At 41.4% G+C, this 20499-nt stretch overlaps 2 protein-coding genes across 9 annotated transcripts in view; both read left to right on the forward strand.

The window, feature by feature from the left end:
• USP54 (ubiquitin specific peptidase 54) overlaps nucleotides 1-10506 on the forward strand; it is an 81768-nt gene extending 71262 nt beyond the window's left edge. For all 3 annotated transcript variants that reach the window (XM_005153863.3, XM_031053049.2, XM_031053048.2), the window contains 5 exons: nucleotides 1501-2954; nucleotides 5323-5441; nucleotides 6097-6237; nucleotides 7403-7589; nucleotides 8321-10506. In XM_005153863.3, coding sequence (XP_005153920.2) covers nucleotides 1501-2954; nucleotides 5323-5441; nucleotides 6097-6237; nucleotides 7403-7589; nucleotides 8321-8952 — 2533 coding nt within the window. In that variant the 3' untranslated portion in view covers nucleotides 8953-10506. The remainder of the gene's footprint in view (nucleotides 1-1500; nucleotides 2955-5322; nucleotides 5442-6096; nucleotides 6238-7402; nucleotides 7590-8320) is intronic.
• Nucleotides 10507-18384: 7878 nt separating this feature from the next.
• The window catches only part of PPP3CB (protein phosphatase 3 catalytic subunit beta), a 48486-nt gene continuing 46371 nt past the window's right edge, over nucleotides 18385-20499 (forward strand). For 3 of the 6 annotated variants that reach the window (XR_004549550.1, XM_034061764.1, XM_034061763.1), the window contains exon 1: nucleotides 18386-18801. Coding sequence is in view for 5 of the 6 variants with exons in the window: in XM_034061764.1 (XP_033917655.1) it covers nucleotides 18732-18801 (70 nt within the window). In the remaining variant the exon portion in view is untranslated. Of the gene's footprint in view, nucleotides 18802-20499 lie in introns of all 6 variants that reach the window. The other 3 variants (XM_034061760.1, XM_034061761.1, XM_034061762.1) reach the window with 2 other exon arrangements.

Genomic DNA, 20499 nt, shown 5'->3' on the forward strand with positions numbered 1-20499 from the left:
TTTACTGACTTTAACTATAGCATAATTAACTCTCTGCTATAACTGATCGTTTCTTCCTACCCTCTTTAGCATGCAGCTTAATCCTTTCTTCCCATGCCATTCCCTCCTAGCACTAGACCATCCCTATCCAATTTCTTGAACTGTTACTTTTCTTCCCTCTACCCTTTCTTAACATGTTGTATTATTAGAAGCTTAGATGATATTTCAGATGAGAATCCCTTTTCCCTTTTTTAGAATGACACATACAGCTATATAGTAAAACACAGCAAATTTGCACACATACCAGGCTATAGTTCAAAATGTTCTTTTATTTTTCTGCAGTAGCTGAATTATGTGTAATGAGGGCTGATCTTTTTGTCAATCAGAGGTCCATTTTATCCTGTTTTACAGGATAAATGCAGAGCATTTTGGCAGATTCTAAGAAAATGAAAGAAAGGAACTTTCTCCTCATTTTGTTAATGCTGAACTTGCTCACTGCTGCTCTGTGAAAAGAACATTACTGTTGCAAAAAAGTTATATCCAACCAAATGTTAATATTGCAGCCAATAAAAAGAATCTATTCATAGTGAGAGTTCTATACTCTTGCTTTGGTATAAATAACTGTAGATATTGCTTACAGGAAAGGTCATTCTGCTACATGTATACACCAGGTCTTCATATTATAAGTTTCATTCTGTGCATCTAAGGAGGAAACAAAGCAGTGATACTACAATTTCTTCAAGTCCTCTGTTGGAGATGTTTGTAGCCTGTCATTTTCTCATAGGCACATGGAGTTGGTACTGTTCTATCTGCAAATTAAAATGTTAACTAAATGCAGAAAAGTGCCAAAGCCATGCATGACCCAAGGATATAGTTGTCTTGCACTGGTACATAAGAGAATACAAATTGACTTTTAGAATTATACTTAGAATACAAATTCTTACAAAATAATAGTTACATATTTAGCTTGAACTTTGTTTTACATTTTGGATAAATATCTCAAAGATCAGAATGCAAAGATGGTATGAAATACATTTCAACCTTTGCCTTTGATTTGTCATATAATTCTTCATAAAGTTGTCTGGAGAGAGAGAACACCTTATGGAAATAGTCTGTTCATGTTCAGATAATGAACTTGTTCAATGTATTTTCAAAAATATCTAAGATGTGAATGTTGGAAACAGTTTTCTATAAATGTTATTTGTACTGTTCTTAGAGTTAATACCTACCCACATGCTTACACCGCTGGTTAAAGTGCCTAGGGTGCTGTACAAGGATATATAGAGCCTAACTGTAGCAAAATACTCTTAAAAATATGAAATTAATTCAGTTATAGTAGGAAAATCAGGGTTAGAAGCCAGGGCCTAATATGTATATATCTACTAAATTAATGCAAAGTCTTCATCAGAATACAGTTAGCAAAGTGTGTTGAGGCATACGTCATGTAGTACACATTCTTTACCCTAGGAGTAAACTTAAGCAATGACTGCTGCTAATCATTTACCCTTCTGTGTGTTTTAGTGAACAGACTGGCCCGCTCCAAGTACTGCTGAGCCAGGAAGTACCACTGGAACCCAACAAAGAAGTGGAATTTGGGTCCAGTTCTTTCTTCCACCCACCTGCTTCCTGCCATGAATTGCACTCATCATTATATCCAGAGTCTTCCTCCTTGCCCCCTTGTGAAAGCAATCCATCCAACAGGATCTCTCCAAACTTCCAGTCTGCTTCTGCTGATTTTCATGACCAAGTTCCCTCTTTTCCCTATAGGCAAGGGTTGGCAGAGAGGTCTGCAAGAACTGAGAAAGATGCCCACCATAGTGCGGAATTTGCAGACACCACAGCCACAGGGCCAAAAGACTATAGGGAATGCTGCAGAAGCAGCAAGTTAGAAGAGGTTCATAACATAATGCCTGTTCTCACACCTCAGTACAAATCCAAGGCTAACACAATAAACTCTGGGTCTTTTCCTACACTGTTTCCCTGTCCACATCCACCACAACCAGCATCTCCTGAAAATGACAGCCAGCACAGTCCCTGTCCAAAACTTCCAAGCTCTCCAGTGCAGCCCAGCATTGATCATTTAGGGGCCTGCCATGCAATGACCCCTGTAATTTTATCCCCTACACAGCAGTGCTCCTTGGATCCTTTGCAGAAAACAAATAAGTGCTCCAGAACAAACAGCCATGAGATATTACCCTCACAGGATGAATATGGCACAGGAGAAGGTTGTAAATATGAGGCTTTTAGTACAAAGGGACATGTTCGCTCCTTGGCAGAGCAGTTTCAGAAAATGCATGCAGTCTCCCAGAGAAAAGGTACTCATGAAAAAGGCTGGATTGCTGCAGTGTGTCAGGATGAGAAGTCTCCAAAGTTACCACAAAAATCTTCCATCAGCCCTTCATCCTCTGGTCACAAACAGCTAATCCATCAAAACCAAGAAAACAAAAACCAGTCTTCTGAAAAATTACACTCAACTGTGGATATTAGGGATGTGGTAGTTTCTTTGGAGGGTTTTAGTGCCCAGCATGTTGCTTCTAAGAGTATTTGTTCTCACAGCGAAGAGCTATGTAGAAGAGGTGGACAGAATATAGCAGACCCTGCACACTACCTGGAAAGGCACTCTCATGATGGAGGAATGAAGCAGGTGGATGATGGAGCTACTAGTAGCATGGTTGCCTCTATGCCTGTGGACTGTTGGGTGAATAATGTTACTAGGTATTACAGTTCTCAGAAGGCTAATAAGAATACTGAATGGCTTCCTGTACCTGGGAGGAGTCCACCCCTTTCTGATCAGAGAGCAGTTGGAGATGACTTGAGCAGGATCCCAATACATCTGCATCCACAGTGGAATCAAGACACAGAACAGGAACTCTCAGAACTGGAATCTCTCTATCAGACTAGTCTGCAGGCATCTCAGGCCACTAGGCTTTTCTTGGGAAGACAGGACAGTGCTAGGTATCCATTTGACCAATCAGGTAAGAATGATGCAGCTGTTTTTCTTGGTTGACCTGCCTATCTACTCCCAATATAGGTGAAGATATGTTTTCCAGTCAATATAGTTAAATGGGTATGAATTTGTGCACAGATGCAGAAAGATTCAGACTGGACTCTGAAAACATTCTAATGATACAGGTAGAGAAGTAGTGTGATAGCAGTGCCTGCAGAGGCTGCAGAGTAGCTGTTGATCTTGGCAAACATTGTTGGAGAGCAACATCTGTCAAGAGTGACATAGAAATCATTGATCCTGTTTTCAAGCAGGGAACTAGCTGCTTAGGTCAAGCTGATGAAATTCACTGTTTTAAAGCCCCACATCACCTCTGCAATTCATTAAATGATTTCTATATCTGAAGTTAATGTTCCCCACATTTGTGAATTTGACCTGATTGTATTGTATTTGAGAATTTAATTTGTACCTGGTTGAGGGGAGTAACTTTTAAAAGTGTTTCCAGATCTGTAAGAGTTGAGCTGATGTTTTGCTAAGAACTAGCTGCTTAAAATTCCGGAAAATTACTTGGAAAGCAGCACTGGGGGTACACAATCTGCACTAAGTTCCTTGAGACTTTGTGGATTAGTTGATGCCAAAAGAAAATGAACAGATTCTGTTGCTGGAGATGTTCAGTTAGAGTCTGATGGTAGCAGTCCAGTTTCACTTAAGATGATCTAATCTCCTGACTGAGATAGGGCAACCTTGATTCTCTGCTTAGCAGAAGTAAACCAAATTTCTTTGTAATCCATGTCATAGCTTTAGAGCTATGGATCTTTCACTTTAAATACAAAGCAGCCTGAAACTTCATGGGTACCAAAGCGAAAGAGATACATACATACACATACATGTGTGTGTGATCTGTATTGCAGTACATACACGAGACAGGTTTTCCCCTGCTTTGCACCCATGGAAGTAGAGCCTCCATCATTCCTGACAATATCAAGTTTAGCTTGCTGATAGAGCAGATACTGCAGTAAACTCTTGAACAGGTTTTTATTCAACAGCTCGAGTTTTCTTTGAAACTCTCTTGTCTTGCAGTCCACTGTCAGACCAGTTGCCACATCTGAAGGTGGCCATTTCCCATTTGTTGTCCTTTGGTTTTCTTTCAGAGTTAGGCAAGATCTGACCTCACAACCTTGCAAATACTCTCTTGCATGGGCTTGAACCAGGTCTTATGTATTCCTACTTAACTTACTGATTTTTGGAAGCTCTTTCTGGAAATCTTAACAGGATAAAGCCCAGTTGCTTTAGTGTTATCTGGAGCTTCAGACTTCTGTCCTTGTATGTCTCGTTTCTTATGCTGACACTTTTCTTGCTTATTTTCTCACTACATATATGAGGGATACAAGATACAGGTACACTTCTAAAATTAAGTTTGTATTTGGGAACTGCTGGTTTGCTGTCACTTTCAGATGTTTCTTTCTAAGTTCTGCAAATTCTCTATAAGGCAAAAAAAATGAACTAGTGCATCTACTGTGATGAACTGGGTAAAAATCACCTGAGTGGGTCTAGGACAGCTCTTTCTCACTTTCAGCTTGGATTACCTATTCATTTGCAAATGCTGTCAAAGCCTTCAGCCCCATAACAACTGGTTTTGTCAGACCTTTGCATTCAGAGTAATGGTGAAATGCCTCTGTTTCATTACTGGAGCTTTACAACAGAGATTAAAGCAAAGACCTGATCCTCCAAATGCACCACCTCAGTGCAGAAAATGTGTTGTTACCAGCACATAAGCTTTCTTCCTTTATAGAGGGATTGCCTGTAAGGGAATTTTTATTAGGCCAATAATCTGCATGTCTGTTCTATGAGAAGTTTTAGGATTATGAGATTTAGGTTGGGATAGCACTGAAGTGAAGGAATTGTAGCAATCCTAGTTAAAAATATGAATTTTAACTGCTTAAGCAGCACAACAAATGGCGGACAAATTGTAGCAGTGTGTGGGAATCAGCAGGTGAATGTGTGGGGAACTTAAAGCTGATGAATCTTGTTCATCCTAAGTAATTTTAGATAATTTGCTCCCAGTAGCTGATTTTCTGTCCCTATAGGCCCTCTAAACTATTTCATCTCTGTATCAGATAAGCGCTGGTGTGCGGCTAAATCATTTAACTCTTAAATAGGTCAGTTATCTGTTCCCCAGAAGCCTGCAAAAGGGCAAATAAAGCAGGTGTAAGTTTCCTGATAGACTGTCTGTCCTGGAAATGTTGGGAGCTAGCTTATAAATTACTGTTCAAAGGATCCCTGACTTCTTGTTCTGTGTGTATAGCCTGTATTTGCTGGAGTCAGGCCTAAGAAAGTCAGAAATGGGCTGTAACATGCTATCAGGTGTTGAATTTTAACCACAGCATTTTCCTTTGCAGTCTCTGTGAACCTGAATGTGAGGAAGCCTCATGCTACAGCTGGCATGGGACTCTCGAAAACCCCAACAGCAGAGATCGAGCGCAGTCTGTCTGGATCCGCTGCCTCTTCTGTCTCCAAGGTGACATATTACTTAGAATGTGCTAGAGGGGAAAGGGCTTTTCCTGTGCAAGTGAAAAAATTTATAATGGAAAATCTGGAATATATTATGAAAGAGGTACTGGGGTCATTGATACTAATGTAAGAGAGAATTTTAAGTGCAGTGTAGTTTAAGATTAATTAGGTAAAAATAAGTGACTCATGCTACATGCAGCTTGCATGCAATCAGATTACCGTGGTTCTGACTCCAAGGAACAAATCCCTGAAAATTCTGAGAAACTTTAAATAACTGGCAGATTAACACATCAGTGTTGGATGACAACATATAAGTATTTTCAAGGGGAAATGACATGTCCTATAGTACTTCCATATTCATTTAAAAGAGCTTTAATAGTCTTGCTTGTATCAAAGAGAGGAAAAGAAAGAATAAACATTGCCCTTGCTCACATAAGATTAACAAGCCTCCAGCACTCATTAGGTAATCCTAGAATTTATTTTTTTTTTGAGAATACTGTAGTATTTATCACTTTTTACAACTACCTGAAAGGAGGCTATAGTGAGGTGGGGGTCAGTCTCTTCTCCCATGTAACAAGCAATAGGACAAGAGGTAATGGCCTTCAGCGGTTAAAACCGATATTTTGGAGAGCCTTTTCTGAAATGTGTGATATTGTCTGCAGGTCACATATACCCGAGAACATAGCAGGGAACCAGAAGAGGAGGAAATGTACAGTGCAGAGAATTTCCGTCGCATTGCTCGCAGTCTCAGTGGGACAGTCGTCTCAAACAGAGAAGAGACTTTGGTCTCTTCTCACAGTTTTGTAAGTAGAATGATGTTCAGCTTTCCAAAGAACCATCATCTGTGTGTAGGGTTGCTGTTTTCTCTGCATTTAGAAGGTAACAAACAAGATAGCAGACAACTGAATAATAAGCAGTTATTGATCAGAAAATGAAAGCTTCTCTTTGTGAATTTTTCTTTCCTTTTTGGAAGAAGAATGAGCTTTTAAGTAACAGGGCCATCTACTTCAGGTGTCAGTGCAGAGTAGTACCTGCTGCAGCTGTTGATAAACATGTGAGCTAATATTACTTGCCAGTATGCAAAGATACCCAGTATAAATTTTTTTCCAGTTACATTACTGTATTTTCAAGAGAACTTCTAATACACCTATGATTTTAAAAAGATGCTACTAGTCATTTGAAAGTGTCTGCTCTCTTGTGGTTATATTTCAGCAAACAGTATTTTCAGAGAGTAAATGCAAACTAAAGGGGGGGACAGTTCAAGACTTGGTATGTAACATTGTAGTCAGTTACAGGAATTAACTAAAACCGGGGAGATAAAAAATCAGTCTCTGTTAAGTAACAAGTTAATACAGTCAGGAAAATACAGTAACAGATTATTGTTGGTGTTTAGCAGCATAACCAGATCAAATGTGAAGTTTTAGCTGGGACTGAATTTTTTTGTGAGCTGACCTCAAGTTTTGATTTCAAACCAACTGCATAGTAAGTACAGAGGAGTCTCGGTTGCAAAATCAGATATTTAGACTGGTTGGTCTGATTCTCTTTCTGCTGTGCGCCATAAGCTAGGACTATGTCAACTTCAGCATGTTTGCTCCTTAGCATGCTTTAGTTGAGGGCTTGAATGCATACTTGAGGGTGCTGGCAGAAGCAGGGAAGAACCTCTAGCTGTCCGAGACACACACACACAATTTGTGAACCAAATCTCCATGAGTGGTTTGTATTTGGTTTTGCTTTTTCTCCTATATTCCCAGTCAAGTGATTCTCCCATGTAGCCCACCACTGCCTTAAGAACTTTACTGGATTGATGCAGTTCTTATTTGGTTTTTTTTTTCCACATACAGATGCATGTTTCTGGTCTGGTGACTCCTCCCTTTCCTTGGATTAGCACCATCTTTGCTTGTTTCAACCCAACTCTGTGTTTACTCATCATTTTATATTGTTTTCTTCTCCTTTCTCATTTTATAAAAGGAAGCACCAAATACAAGGAAAATGCCAGTGGACACCAGCCACCGTTCTCCCAGCTCCACTTCCCTTCCTTTCCCCCATGATCCTCCTGTGTTTCCCTTTGATCCCCAGCACAACCCAAACCACGTGCTGCACCTACCCCATGATGTACTGATGCCCAGCATGGTGGGCAAGGCACGTAAACCATCAGGTAATCACAGGACTTTTAATCCTCCTTCATGATCAGAAATACTGCTGAAATACAACTCTTCAGATCTTGTCTTTCATAATGATGTTTCACCACCTGCCTGAATTCCTCCAGAATTCCTCCTCTGAAATGACAAGTCACATTCTTTTTCTTCTCTGCCCTTTTGAGTTATGCTGTGATTCTGTGCTAAGTGGACATTAAAAAAAAGCGAATAATCTTTATGGAAACATCATGATGACTTTTATATAAAATCCTATCCACATTTTTGTGAGGTATTTTCTTTAGTGTAAAAGTAGCAGTAAGACCCACCACTTTATCATGTCTGAGATTACTTCCACAGGCTACTCACACACATGTAACTGTGCCAATAGAAATAACTAATTCCTGCATGAGAATTATTTTGTCTGAGATACAGCCATCAAAACCAGTTTGATCTACCTGCTCTATCTTGAAATACTTTGGGCTCCTCCTTGATGACACAAGGAGCCAGTAAAGAAGTCAGAAGTCTATGACAGTGGCTGTGATAGGATAAAGATAAATGCAGTGAGGAAAGTGAATGCTAGAAAGGGTACAGCTATCTTCTATGCAGAACTGCATGTCAACCAGTAACTGGATGTACTAGTGATTTTGGTTTTCTTCTGTTACCTGCTGGCCACAGCTGAAAGTTCAGAGAGGATGAAACAAAAAAAAAATTAAACTAAGCAAATGTTTTTTTTTTCTTCCTCCCCTTGCAGGAGATCAGAAGAACATCATCCAGAAACTTTTGGTTGTGCCTGACAGGGGTGAAGCTTTCCAAGGTGAAGACTACTCAGGTGTGGCACTGAGCTACGGGAGTCTCCCTTGTGGACCCAAAGGCACCCTCTCCCAGGGGCAAAAGCCTCTTGTTAATCCACATTTAGGGGGTGGTGCATCAAGTGTCTCTGGCTGTTGGCTGAACACGAACTACCCTGCCAGGCAAACAGCCACGTTACCAGATAAGCGAATGACGCTTTGGGGGAAACATGCTGGCCAGCCAGGAAAGAGTTTACATCATCAAATGAATGAAACTCACGCCATTGGTTGCAAGCTACCAGCCAGCACAGACTACAGCACTTTAAGAATACCACATGAGCCTTCTTGGGATCCCGGTGCCTCTCAAGGTTGTCCTGTGCCCCCTTCTTGCGTTAAAGCCCCGGGTCCAAGGAGAGTTGACATGCCCCCAGAAGAAGACTGGCGACAGAACAGCTACACCCCTCAGCCTGGCAGAAAGCGAATGCTGCCAGTGCATGTGATGGATGGGACTTACTCTTCTGCTTCAGAGGCACACAGAAATATTCTGGCTCGAGCAGCAGCAGCTACCGGTACCATGCAAAATAATGGCTGGTGAAGTTTCATCCACTCCATGTGCCCTAATAAACTGCTCTGTGAACAGACTATAGCTGTTGCCAGAGTATGGATTGTGTGGAGACAGCAAACTCTTTGAATCAGTATCTGTGCCAGTTTCATCTTAAAATGTAGCTATACAATATGTGGAAACTAATTGCACTGTGTTTCATTTCTGACACTACTGAACTGCTGTCTGGATGGGAAATCTTAGCTATTCTAGTTGTGGCCTCTCCTAGGAAAAAAGTGCTATAGGAATGGTAAGCTTAAGGGGCACTGGTTTACAGATAAGTTCAGAAGTATGTGCATGTTTTGAAGGAAGATGGCTACTAACAGAAGGACATTTTTGAGGACTCTTTCTCATGAAATGTAGCTTTGGTAAATTTTTCACATAAAAAACCCAAACCAATCCTTTTGTTTTCCTCTCATTCCTCTCTCCTGTTGCTTCCTAGGAGAAAAAACTGGCCCACCTTCCAGGTTCCAGTAAATCTGCACTTGGCAGGCTGGCAATTAGTAAAGCAAACCCAGTTTTCAGTGTGCTGAAATCTCGGGCAGAGATCACAGCTGTAGTTGCTGCTGAGGAAGTGGTAGGGAGGCATTTTTCATCTGTAAACCAGAATTTTTCCCATTTCCTTTAAAGCAAACTAACAATGCTTCAAACAGAAAAGACTGTTAATGCTGCACGCTTAATTACACCAATGTAAACACAATAAGTTTAACTATTTTAGTGTCAAACATACTTGCTTTTGTAAGTATTTTTCAAATAAATCTATGAAAATAGTTCTATTTACCTGTGTATGAGATTTCCTTGCTGTTTAGCTTTACTTATCAGTTGGCCAGAAATTGCCAATTTATTTTCTTACACACTAACAAATGAGTAAATTGTTTAGTTCATTAACAAAATTTAAGTAATGTTTACTTAGATTGGAGCACATATCTAATTTTGTCCCTGGATTTGATGTGTTTCATCACTGCTCTGTGCTTAAGTTCCCCCTTTTCCCCTCATAATGGACAGTAATTAACAGTATCCTTAGAAAAGTATTTTGAGACTTCTTTGTTGAAGATTCTGTACAAAATGATAGTGTATGCAGATAGGACTCTTACACAAAAAAAGTCATTAGAAATTATTGATGTAGCTAGAATTGTCATTTTAATAAGAGTTCCACTCCAGCTCTTGCAAAAGCTTTCAGGTGTGGTGGTTATATGGGTTGTTAAAAAATGTGGTGGGCTCTGTTACATGCTTGTATTGCAAGTGGAGTAACAGCTGTGGTGGTTGTGGTCCAGCCAGGCAGTGGAAAGTGCAGACTGCCCTCTAGTGCATGGTACTCCATGGTAACCTGCTCTCCTGTTGCTCTAGCTGAGGGTCTTTTAGTTTCATGTTTTGCACCTCAGTGCTTGATAGAATTTCATTGGATTTTTTTGCTGTTTAGTATGAGATTGAATCTCATTCATTTTAATTAATGTAATTTTTCAGTTTCTGTTTCTAAATAATTGCTATTATGTCTGTTATTGTTACAATTTCTTTTAACTATATCATGATAAATGTGTTTTATATTTGGGACTGTGTTCCACATTTCTTTCCACTTAACTGATTTCAGTAGCAGTGGCTATCGGAACAAAGCACCCTCTTCTTCCTCCCTCTGTTCCAAAAAAAGCCCTACTGACTTTGGACTTTTTCACTTCATGGTTTTGCCAGCTTAGTTACATGAAACTTTCAACAGTACTAATTTTTTACTGGTGTTCTAAATGTAAAAAAAAAAAAAAAACCAAAAAAAAAACAAAACGAAAAACACGGAGTTTTGTTTTACTTGAAACAGCTGTTTGATCAAAGTTTTGCAACAGGCATGGAATCCTTAGCCTCTGGCTGCACATGGACATGCTGCAGCCAACTGCTAAGTTTCTAGCTGTAGAAAATACAATTTTAGGAAATTACAGCAATGCAGAGATGGATTTGAACAGAAACATTCCTGTTGCAGTTCTCTCCCCTCTCTCTCATGGGTAGAACGATACTATTGGAGTAAAGGGAGCCTGGGCAGCAGTCCCTGGTTTCTGCTTTTTGTTACCTTCAGCATTTAGAGAAAGTTACAGTAGCCCAAGAATGCAAATGAGGATGTGGGTAAGTATTTGACACTTTGCTTGGCTACAGCTCTCAAAAATTCAGGTTGCAGAGTGAGGCTTAAGTAGTCTTGAGCACAATTATCTAAAAAAACCCCAAATCTGCCATGATAAAGTACAAAATCACCTCTTCCCAGATCAATATGGAGTATGAAACCTTAGCAAATAAAGAAAATATGTGTGCTTAGATTTGTTTTTTTTCTTCAGAACACTGGATATGTTTGCTAGCGTATTTATGGAAGCAGATGCAAAGAGATGAGTTCAGCTGAAGAAACCTAAACTTTATTGGCATCAATAAAATTATTTTAGTATTAATTCTTGAGTGAGTAAGCACTGAATATACTCATGAATAAAGAAGATCAAGTGTCTATTTGTAAACTAACTTAGATGGGGTTTGTTGAAGGAGGATTATATTGAGTTTGGGATGGCTCAGTCCCAGATAATTCACCAGTGAATCATAGGCATGAGAAGCTTTATGTGTGTATATATTGCTAATTAAAATAATTTCAAATGTGAATACATGAGAAAAGTGAGTACAATAAAGCTACACTTTAATAATAAGCCTAATAATTTCATATTGTTAAATTTAAGTTTTTTACTGCTCAGACAAGGTGATTTTGACAGTGGTCTAGCATTATTCCATTTTTATTTTTTTACTTAAAATTTATACCAGTTTATTGGTTTTGGCTATCAATTGAGGGAGTTCCAAGCATAGAAATCTTGCTAATTACAAAAACAAAACCCTCGAACTATTCATGGTTGTCTTAAGTAGCTTAAAGCACATTCATGCATAAGCTTATTACCATACAATATCTATGTGAAGAATAAACAGTAGGTGAACACAAGTAACTTGCTTCAGTTTACAAATCTTGACGTACTAACCTTAAATTACTTGGCTGGAATGCTGCTCATAGGGTAATTTAACTAAGGAATATGTATTTCATATTTTTCTTGTCTGACAAAGTGTTGGTTCTGAGACAGATACGTGAACAAACATAATTGTGTAACCTATCATCATAACCTATATACTATTTGAAAAATATCTGGATTTTGTTTGCCATGGAGCTGTATGGGTTTTTTCTTTTTTGCTTGAAAATAATTTGCTTTCAAAATTTCAAAAGTTCCAATGCAGCTTAATAAACATCAACTTCTTTTTTTTTTTTTTTTTTAGATCTAAAATATGTCAAATATATACAAGTTAACATTTACTACCATTAAGTCAGCTACAAGTTTTTAGAAATCAGGCATGTATTTTTAAGTGCATTTAAGAAGAAATAACTTGATTTTTCATGACACTATTTTTTAATTGTTCCTAATTGGATGAAATAATGCATAAATAAATTTTCAATTTGCTTCATAGTTCAGTTAGTTTCTCCAGATAGGTGGAAAACCCCCTCAGTTGACGTTAGTCATTTCAGCACAGTAGAGGGGTTTTGGTTTAGAGCCATTAGAGGCTTAAAAGAAGCTATTTAATACAGAAAATGTGCCAGGTGTTTATGACACTTATCTGAAAAGGGAGAGGAAGGTATGTATGGAGAGTCTCAACTGATATTTTTTGCAGTAAACTACTGATTTGAACACAAGGATGTAATTTATACTAAGAGCTGAGTGGTACAGATCTGACATTTGTAACATCACCTTGTACTTTATGGGGAGGGGGGAAAGCCCACATCTCTGCCGTGGTTTTACAATTTTCTAGTTGCATATAGTTGTATTTTTACTGGGACAAAATACATAGTAGAAAAGCTTTTAAATCCTTATGTGGGATTACTTAGGGATATCCTTTTCTGCATTCATTTAACTATTTGTCATGACCTCAGGCTTGCCCAGTTATGAGGGCCATTTTTTGTTCAACGCTTTCTCAAGCTATCCAGGCCCAATGTAGCAGTTAATTCTTATTAATACTTAATGGAGCTTGGGGAAAAAGATGCAGAGGGGTAGGCTGAAGGCATAGGTGCTCTTTTGCCATCTGGTAATGACAGCCAAATATATTTGTGAGAAAACAGTGCATGTACTCTTCAGTAACTGAGTTGTAATGCCTCTGCCTTTTGTGGGTTTGTGTTGTGTCCCTCCTCCCAGTTTCCTTTAAAATTCCTTAATGGGATTTTTCTGATCTGTAGAACATTGTGTTCATGGATCAACACACATCATCAAAGTTTAAAAAAAAAAAAGAATCATCACATAGTTTTACATCACAAATTTTATTATAGAGCAACAAGATAGTTGTTTTTTAGTAAGGTTCTACATGTAGAGCTGCTTATCTTTAATACTTTTATCAGTAAAATCTTGCTTGTGCAGGCTCAGAGAAAATGAGATGGAACACAAAGGAGGGCAGCAAAAAGCAGAGTGAACTCAATTTTTAGAGTTAGTAGAGGTGACTGGGTTATAATCTATTAATATCATCAAAGTAGTAAGGTAAATTAAGAGAGGGAATTGGTTGGTCTCAGATGGTAGGATAAAGAGCAATTGCTTAAGGCTAAGGAAGGAAAAGTTTGAACTAGATAATAAGCAGGTGGGAGGAATGCTTTAAGCAGAGCAAGTGAGCAGTGTTTTGAGGAACCTAAGGAAGAGTTTGGGGTACCATCACTCCAGAGACATGAGGTTTAGAGATGCAGCTGGTAGTTTTTGGTATGAAAAAATTACCTAAAATTATGGAGTCAGACTAAGTGGCACAGGCTGGGATGCCTTAGCCTGTGCTTTACAGTTGTGATATGATGCAAGGAATGATTTTGGCCTTAACTTGGTTTTTTTTTTAATGTAGGCTGTACTTGCACAGCCTGCTCACAGAGGTTATTGGGGAATGAAGGAAACGTGTGCAGGAGGGAGCATAACAGGATAGACTGTAATAGTAAAGTAGCATGTAATTTTTATCAGCAACTTTCTGATAATTTTGGTTTTGGGGGAATTAAGTCAGTGCAACTTCTTAGTACTGGACGACATCTTCAGCTAGGGTATTACAGTGATAACAATTTCATAATGCTGGAGAAAATGGCTTACGATTATGCTTTCAAACTTTCTGAATTACACCCTCATGTTACAGATAATAAAGTATGCCATAAAACTGGCTTGGGACAGCAGGGAAATCTTATGTCCTCCTAAAGAAAGCTTTCAAGTATTCATATTGAAACAGTACAGCGAAAACATATTTAAAATGTGGCTTCTTCTGGGGAAATCTTGTAGTTTGTACCAGCTGCAGTACTGTTTTTGGCAATTCAGAAAGGACAGTTTCACTAATTTCTCACTAGTGAGAATCAATGAAATGGAACAACCTGTTAAAAGTTTTGTCTTCATCTTATTCTGCTGCTTATATCACATCTTCTCCTCTCAGACCTGGTTTATCTCTGCATGATTTGCTCTATGCATCTCTCTCTTGGGATCTGGAATATATCTCTCTCTCCTGTGATTCAATTTTCTTCTTAGAGTTTTCAAAAGTTCTTGTTGGATAATTAGATGATTCTGGGACATTGTGTTGTGCCAGTTTTAAAGATATGTCGCTGTTAGTCAGAAGAGACTGTTCTGATCACCTGACCTTCTGCATGGGATGGTTACAGAATTTCACATAGTCATTTTTATGTCCAACTTCCATCTGAACTTCAGTAAACAGCACTTGTTGTCTGAGGCAATGATTTACTGAAATTCTGTTGCTACTATACCTTGCAGTATTCAGTCAGGAGAGGTGTCAAAGTCTAGGTTTTAACATAACACCTTTTTAGTTAAACATCTTTCACATGCAGCTTCACTGTGTATTGCTTTGAGATGACACAGGAGGAAGTCAGAGATCATCCACATCCCAAATGGCTGCATTCCCCATGGTACAGAGTAAGATGGATTGGCTTGGTTGTTCTGTGTGCTCCTCTTGCTGAATTGTTTCTCTGTTATGAAAGCAGTTCTTCAGAAACTAGTCCAGTGCTAGCATAGCTGCTACCTAATGGTTTGGAATATCCAGTCAGAATAGATAGGAATTGGGCTGTTTTCTGTTTGGGTTTTTTTTTTTTTTTTTTTTAACTGGGCATTAAAATGTGTGGAATGGAATGGCCACTTGGTGGCAAAGCTGAACAGGAAGTAAAATGTGACTCTGCTTCTCAGAAATACTTTAATTTGTCTGGTATTTGTGGGAAACTCAGGATTATAAAGGCACACGCTTCTACCTGCAAGGCCACGTTTCTGTAATTATGTTTGTAAGTTCCTGCAATCATAATACTATGTGTGGTGCCAGTAGAAATTGTTTGGTTCCTTGAACACCAGATGTTTCAAATCAATCAGCTTGGCTTTTACTGTGAGGTAAGTTGGGGCAATGTGACTGTCCCTTCCAGAGTCCCTAGCAGATTTAGAGACAATGCTACATGACAAGCTAAAGGGATTAGGTAGAGTTCTGTAGTTCTTTGTCCCTAATGTAGGTTTTGGTATTTTCTTAATGACAAAGGCATATGCTCTGTAATTTAATGAGGCAAGCTGGAATATATTAGAAAAATTACAGCAAGAAAATCCCAAGGCAACTGTGCTAGCTAATTTCTCTTTCTAGCTGTTCTTATCCAAAATAAATATTCAAATTATTTCTTTTTATGTTTTAAGGAAGTGTGGTTTATTGGGAGACGTAACACCATTTATCACATCAACTTAATGTATTGTGGGGGAGGAAACCCAGAAAGTTTTCATCCGTGTGAGCTTTTTCTTCACGTCATGCCTATATAGAACTGGAAGTGTTTCAGCACACAGGGCACTAGACATACTAGATAATATCCCTAGAAGCTGATGATGTCTCCTGGTTGCATGGCATGATAGCAAAATTAAATTATGCTATGCTTCTTCCTCAGCCAGAGTTCTGACTGTCAGTCCCTTTTAATTCATACCCTAGGAGACAAGATGGATGTTGGCTGTGGACTCATGAGAGAAGTGAGCAAGTGAAAGAAGTAAGAGGCATCTCTCTTGGTTACTGCACTCAGGTGAGGTGAAGAGGTGGTTCCTGACAACACTCTGCAAGATCTCAGGCTCCCTCTGTGTTTGGAAATGTATGAACAAATTAATTTCTTTATAATAGGAGAATCTCTCTGCTGTTTCATGCTGTCAAACATTCAAACTGTATTTATTACCAATCTTCTCTGATCCTAAACAAGAGACTGAATTCATTCTCCCTGTTCTTTGTTCTGGCAGATCTACTCTAAGTCGACAGCAGCAGCATTTACTTTCTGCTCTTCCTAGCCCATGGTCTCACTACATATTTTGAAAGGATGCACGTGCATGCTATCCAAGCAAATGAGCTTTTGTTCCATTTAAGAAACAGCCCTTTAAGCTGGTTGTACGATAACAGACATTTGCAGAATGTAGTGTAAAGTACTTCCCACTACTGGAAATCTTAGCGATTAAATCCAAAAGTTATCCAGGATTTCTTGCATGATACTCTGATGTATCCCAACTCTCTTTTTGCATGCATGCATGCATTTTACTTGTGGACGTGAAACTAATAGAATTCTGTTTTTCCAGAATTTTGGAGACTTACAAATGTCATTAATAAATAATTCAAGGGTTTATAATTTTGATTCCTTTAAAAATTTCAGTTGCTTCCTTTCAGTGTCTTCCTGGGAGTGTTTCATTCAAAGCTTCTTGCTTGGACTGTTTTGGCTATGTGATTGAAAAGCAAGGTCAACCCAAGTGCTCATGTAACCCATCAGTTTCAATGTATTTTTGCTTAAGCCAAACAGCTTTTCACGATGGAAATGGCAGGTACTCACCTCAGGTGTCATCCTATTCCCTTGGACCCGAATGGGGCAAGATGTAAGACACTGCTGAAACTATTACCCCCAAATGGTTTTTCTTTCTTAAATTCCTGATTTACCGCATGAAATAGTTTGCACGGCTCAGTACAAATAAGGCTTAAGAGCTGTATTAGTTGAGATGGAAAGCAGCAACTCTTTAGATATGCTGCATTTGATTAAATATAGGTATATGTTACATGCTTGCTAGATCTGTGTTTGTTGGCAGATATTTCAATAATACCGAATTTGAAAAGTTTTGGTTTGGGGTTTTTTGAGATGTTTTTTGTCTGGTTTTGGGTTGTTTTTTTTTTTGTTTTGTTTTAATTTTTCAATGCAGTAATTTCCTGTGATTTCAACTACAGTGCAGTCCTACAGCCAACCTACACTGGTACTACTGAGAATACATTAAATTGGAGAAAAGAGAATGAAAATAACTGGTACAAAGGAGAGAGCAAGAACTACATGGCTTTTTCATTAGCAAAGTTAATCTAATACAGAGTAGTCATAAATAATGATCGTACTAGCTTAGTTTTAATACATTTGTGCCAGCTTTTTGCCTTATGCCCTCCATAACACTGGGCCACTTGCTATACATATAATTTGCATGGTTTGTGTATAATGGAAGGGCTGTAGCCTGCTGCATTTGCAAAGATCAGGCCAGTGGTGCAGAGCCTCTACCCCATTTTCTTCTCATGCAGCTTTGAATGGTGTCAGAAACTGGGAGGGGGCAGTTAGTGCTGCCATATCCAGGGCCTTCAGTGCTCTGGCTGCTGGTGTTGTCCACTGTTGTTCAGCTCCCTGGGTGGAGCAGAGACATTTGGCTTACTTATCTGGTGGTGGTGGGTTTTTCATAGAAAGGTTTGGGTTGGTAAGGACTTTAATTGTCATCTAGTTCCAGCCCCCCTGCCACAGGTAGGGACATCTTCCACTAGACGAGGTTGCTCAAAGCCCCATCCAACCTGGTCTTGAACACAGCCAGGGATGGAACTTTGGGCAACCTGTTCCAGTGTTTCCCCACCCTCATAGTGAAGAATTTCTTCCTGATACCTGACCTAAATTTGCCCTCCTTCAGTCTAAAGCCATTCCCCCTTGTCCTATCCCCACATGACCTTGTTAAAAGTCCCACTCTAGATTTCCTGTAGACTCCTTTTTTCCTCCTCTTCTGCACCTCGGGCCTCACCTGAGAGGCCAGGCTGTAGAGCCCCTTCCAACCGTCTGTTGTAGGTGAGCTGCACTCTGAGGTGCTGTCCTGGGGGACTGCGGATCCCTGTCAGCTCGGCTGGGAAGGTGGCTGCTTCGCCGCTTGACAAAATAGTTCCCTTAGCCGTCCGGCCGGCTGGCCAGTGCCTTGCCCCGGCTGGAGGAGCGGCCGGGGCGGCCCGCGGAGCTCTCCATGGTGGCTACCTGGCCGGGCCGGCTGCCGCGCCGCCTCCCCCACACTCCCGGCCCTCCACCCGCCTGTCCCGGGGGCGGGGGCGCGCCTTGCTCCTGGCCTGCCTCCCCTGGCAGCGGGGCAGAGCCCGGAGGTGCAGGGCCGCAGCCACCGCCCCTCTCCGCGCCCTGCGGGGGAGACACCGCCCCGGGGAGAGCGGAATTTCGCCACGCTCCCTAACGGGCGCGCTGCCGGCGCGGCGGAGACAGGAGTTTCGCCACGCTCCCGTAGTCCCCTCGTGGGGTGGCGGCGCGGTGCATGCCGGGCCCGAGGCGGACTGTCCCTTCGCTGCGCGAGGAGCTGGGAGCCGCGCCTGCCGCCATGTTCCGCTGGGCCGCCGCCGCCCGGGGCCTCTAGCTGCCCCCGCCCCGTCCCGCCGCCGGCCGCCGCACGCCCCTCTCCCCGCCAGTCCGCCGGCGGAGGAGGCGGACCCAGGCGCCGCCGCGCCCAGCAGCAGCCACCGGAGCCCGGCAGCGCCCAGCGATGTCCGCCAAGGAGGGGAGCAAGGTGCTGCTGCTGACGCCCCACGCCACCAGCGAGCGCGCCGTCAAGGGTGAGCGTCCCTCTGATCGCGGCCTGGCGCTGCCTGAGCCCTGATCTGGCGGGAGGGCGAGGAACATGGCTGCCCGGCGCGGCGGAGGGCGGCGGCCCCTCGAGTCCGGGGGCGCCCGGGCTGGGAGGGGCTGCTGATGGTCGCCGGGCTGCCCGCAGGTGGGGCTGGGGGCGGTGTGACCGCGGGAGGGCTGCCTGGTCGCAGCCCCGGTGGAGAGACACCCGGTCGGCTTGGCTTGTGGGCGGGGAGGCCGAGCCGGGCGTGGAGGCTCCCCGGGAAGGCAGCGGGGCTGACCCTGCCTGCGGGGACCCCCGGTGCTGCCGCCCGCCTCCAGGAGCTGCCCATGGGGCTGAGGCTCCGGTGCCGCGGGTGCAAGCAGCACCCACGGCCTGCGGCCCTGGCGCCTCCCGCTCCTATGCGGTGCTCGGGCGCTGTTGTCACGAGTGTTCGTGTGCTCTGCAGGCCGGGGGCCACCGGCTTCCCCGCCTGGGGTCTGGCCCCTCGCTCCGCGTTCTCTGCGGGGGTTTTCCTCTGCGCAAAGGAGATCCTTGTAATTGCAGAAGCTGACAGCACCGAGGAAGAGGGAGTGTGAAGGTGCTGCCGCCCTTTCTATTGGCTGCTGGTCTCAGGTTCCCTGTTCTGATGGAAAAAAAATCACCTTGATCTATTTTTTCGCGGCCTTTCTAGGTAGCACAATCTCATGGGAAGCTTTTAAAAGTCGAACGTGTTATACTTCTCATGAAAAAGAAGAAAAAAGGAAAGCCTTTTAAAGTAGATACATCTGTGTAAAACTAAGATGGTTTAGCAACCAGAATGCTGTAAAACATTAATAGTCTTGCTCTGGAGCACATCAAATGTATCATTTTAGTATTTGTGACAAGAATAATCCTTCAACATTAAAGTCTCCTTAATACATCCATTAGATCTAAATTGTCATTTATAGGATGGCATAGTTAATACCTCAAAGAATTTCTAGGTTTTGTTGACTCAAGTGACAGGACATTTTATTTTGATCTCAGAGGTTTTGATATTGAGCTGTATTTGGTGATGGCAGTGATGACATCTGTGATAGTGGACCTAGACTATGGGAATTCCTGGTTGTACACAAAGCAGCCTGCTTTTAAGATTGACATTCCTAGGGAGCACAGGGTCTGATGGAGTGCAGCGTGCAGGAGATCTGTCCATTTAACTTTTTATGTAATGGGGGAGGGGGGCGTGTCTTGAGAACTTAAAAGGATATCTTTGTCTTCATCAGGTCTTAATTAAAGCCTTGGAATCCCATAGTATGTTTCGGAAATCAGCGTGTTTTCCAGTAAGCTGGAAAGCTTTGCTCACAGTAAGCTGTTACTCATTTTGGATTGCTTAACCTGTTGATTTGTTTGAACAAATTGCAAGAGCAAAAGCAGAAAATGTTAAAACTAGTCTATTGGAAACTTGTGCTCATTAGTGCTAGTATAAAGTGTAGCTGGATTTTTGTACCTTTATTGCAATTTCTTGTAACAACTTAAGTTCTTCAAACAGTGTTAATGGAGCTAATGGTGAGTGATTAGACACCTTAGAGTGTGCTGGAAAACCTGCACCCAGTTGTTGAAATTCATAGGTATGATTTGCTTTATTCTAACAGGATTACAGCCTGGGGTTACAGTATTTCTTTGAGCCTGGGTGTGTAGGATGCAGAACTATTGTAATCGGGCTTTG

This window comes from Melopsittacus undulatus, chromosome 4, assembly GCF_012275295.1.
Source record: "Melopsittacus undulatus isolate bMelUnd1 chromosome 4, bMelUnd1.mat.Z, whole genome shotgun sequence".
Lineage (NCBI taxonomy): Eukaryota > Metazoa > Chordata > Aves > Psittaciformes > Psittaculidae > Melopsittacus > Melopsittacus undulatus.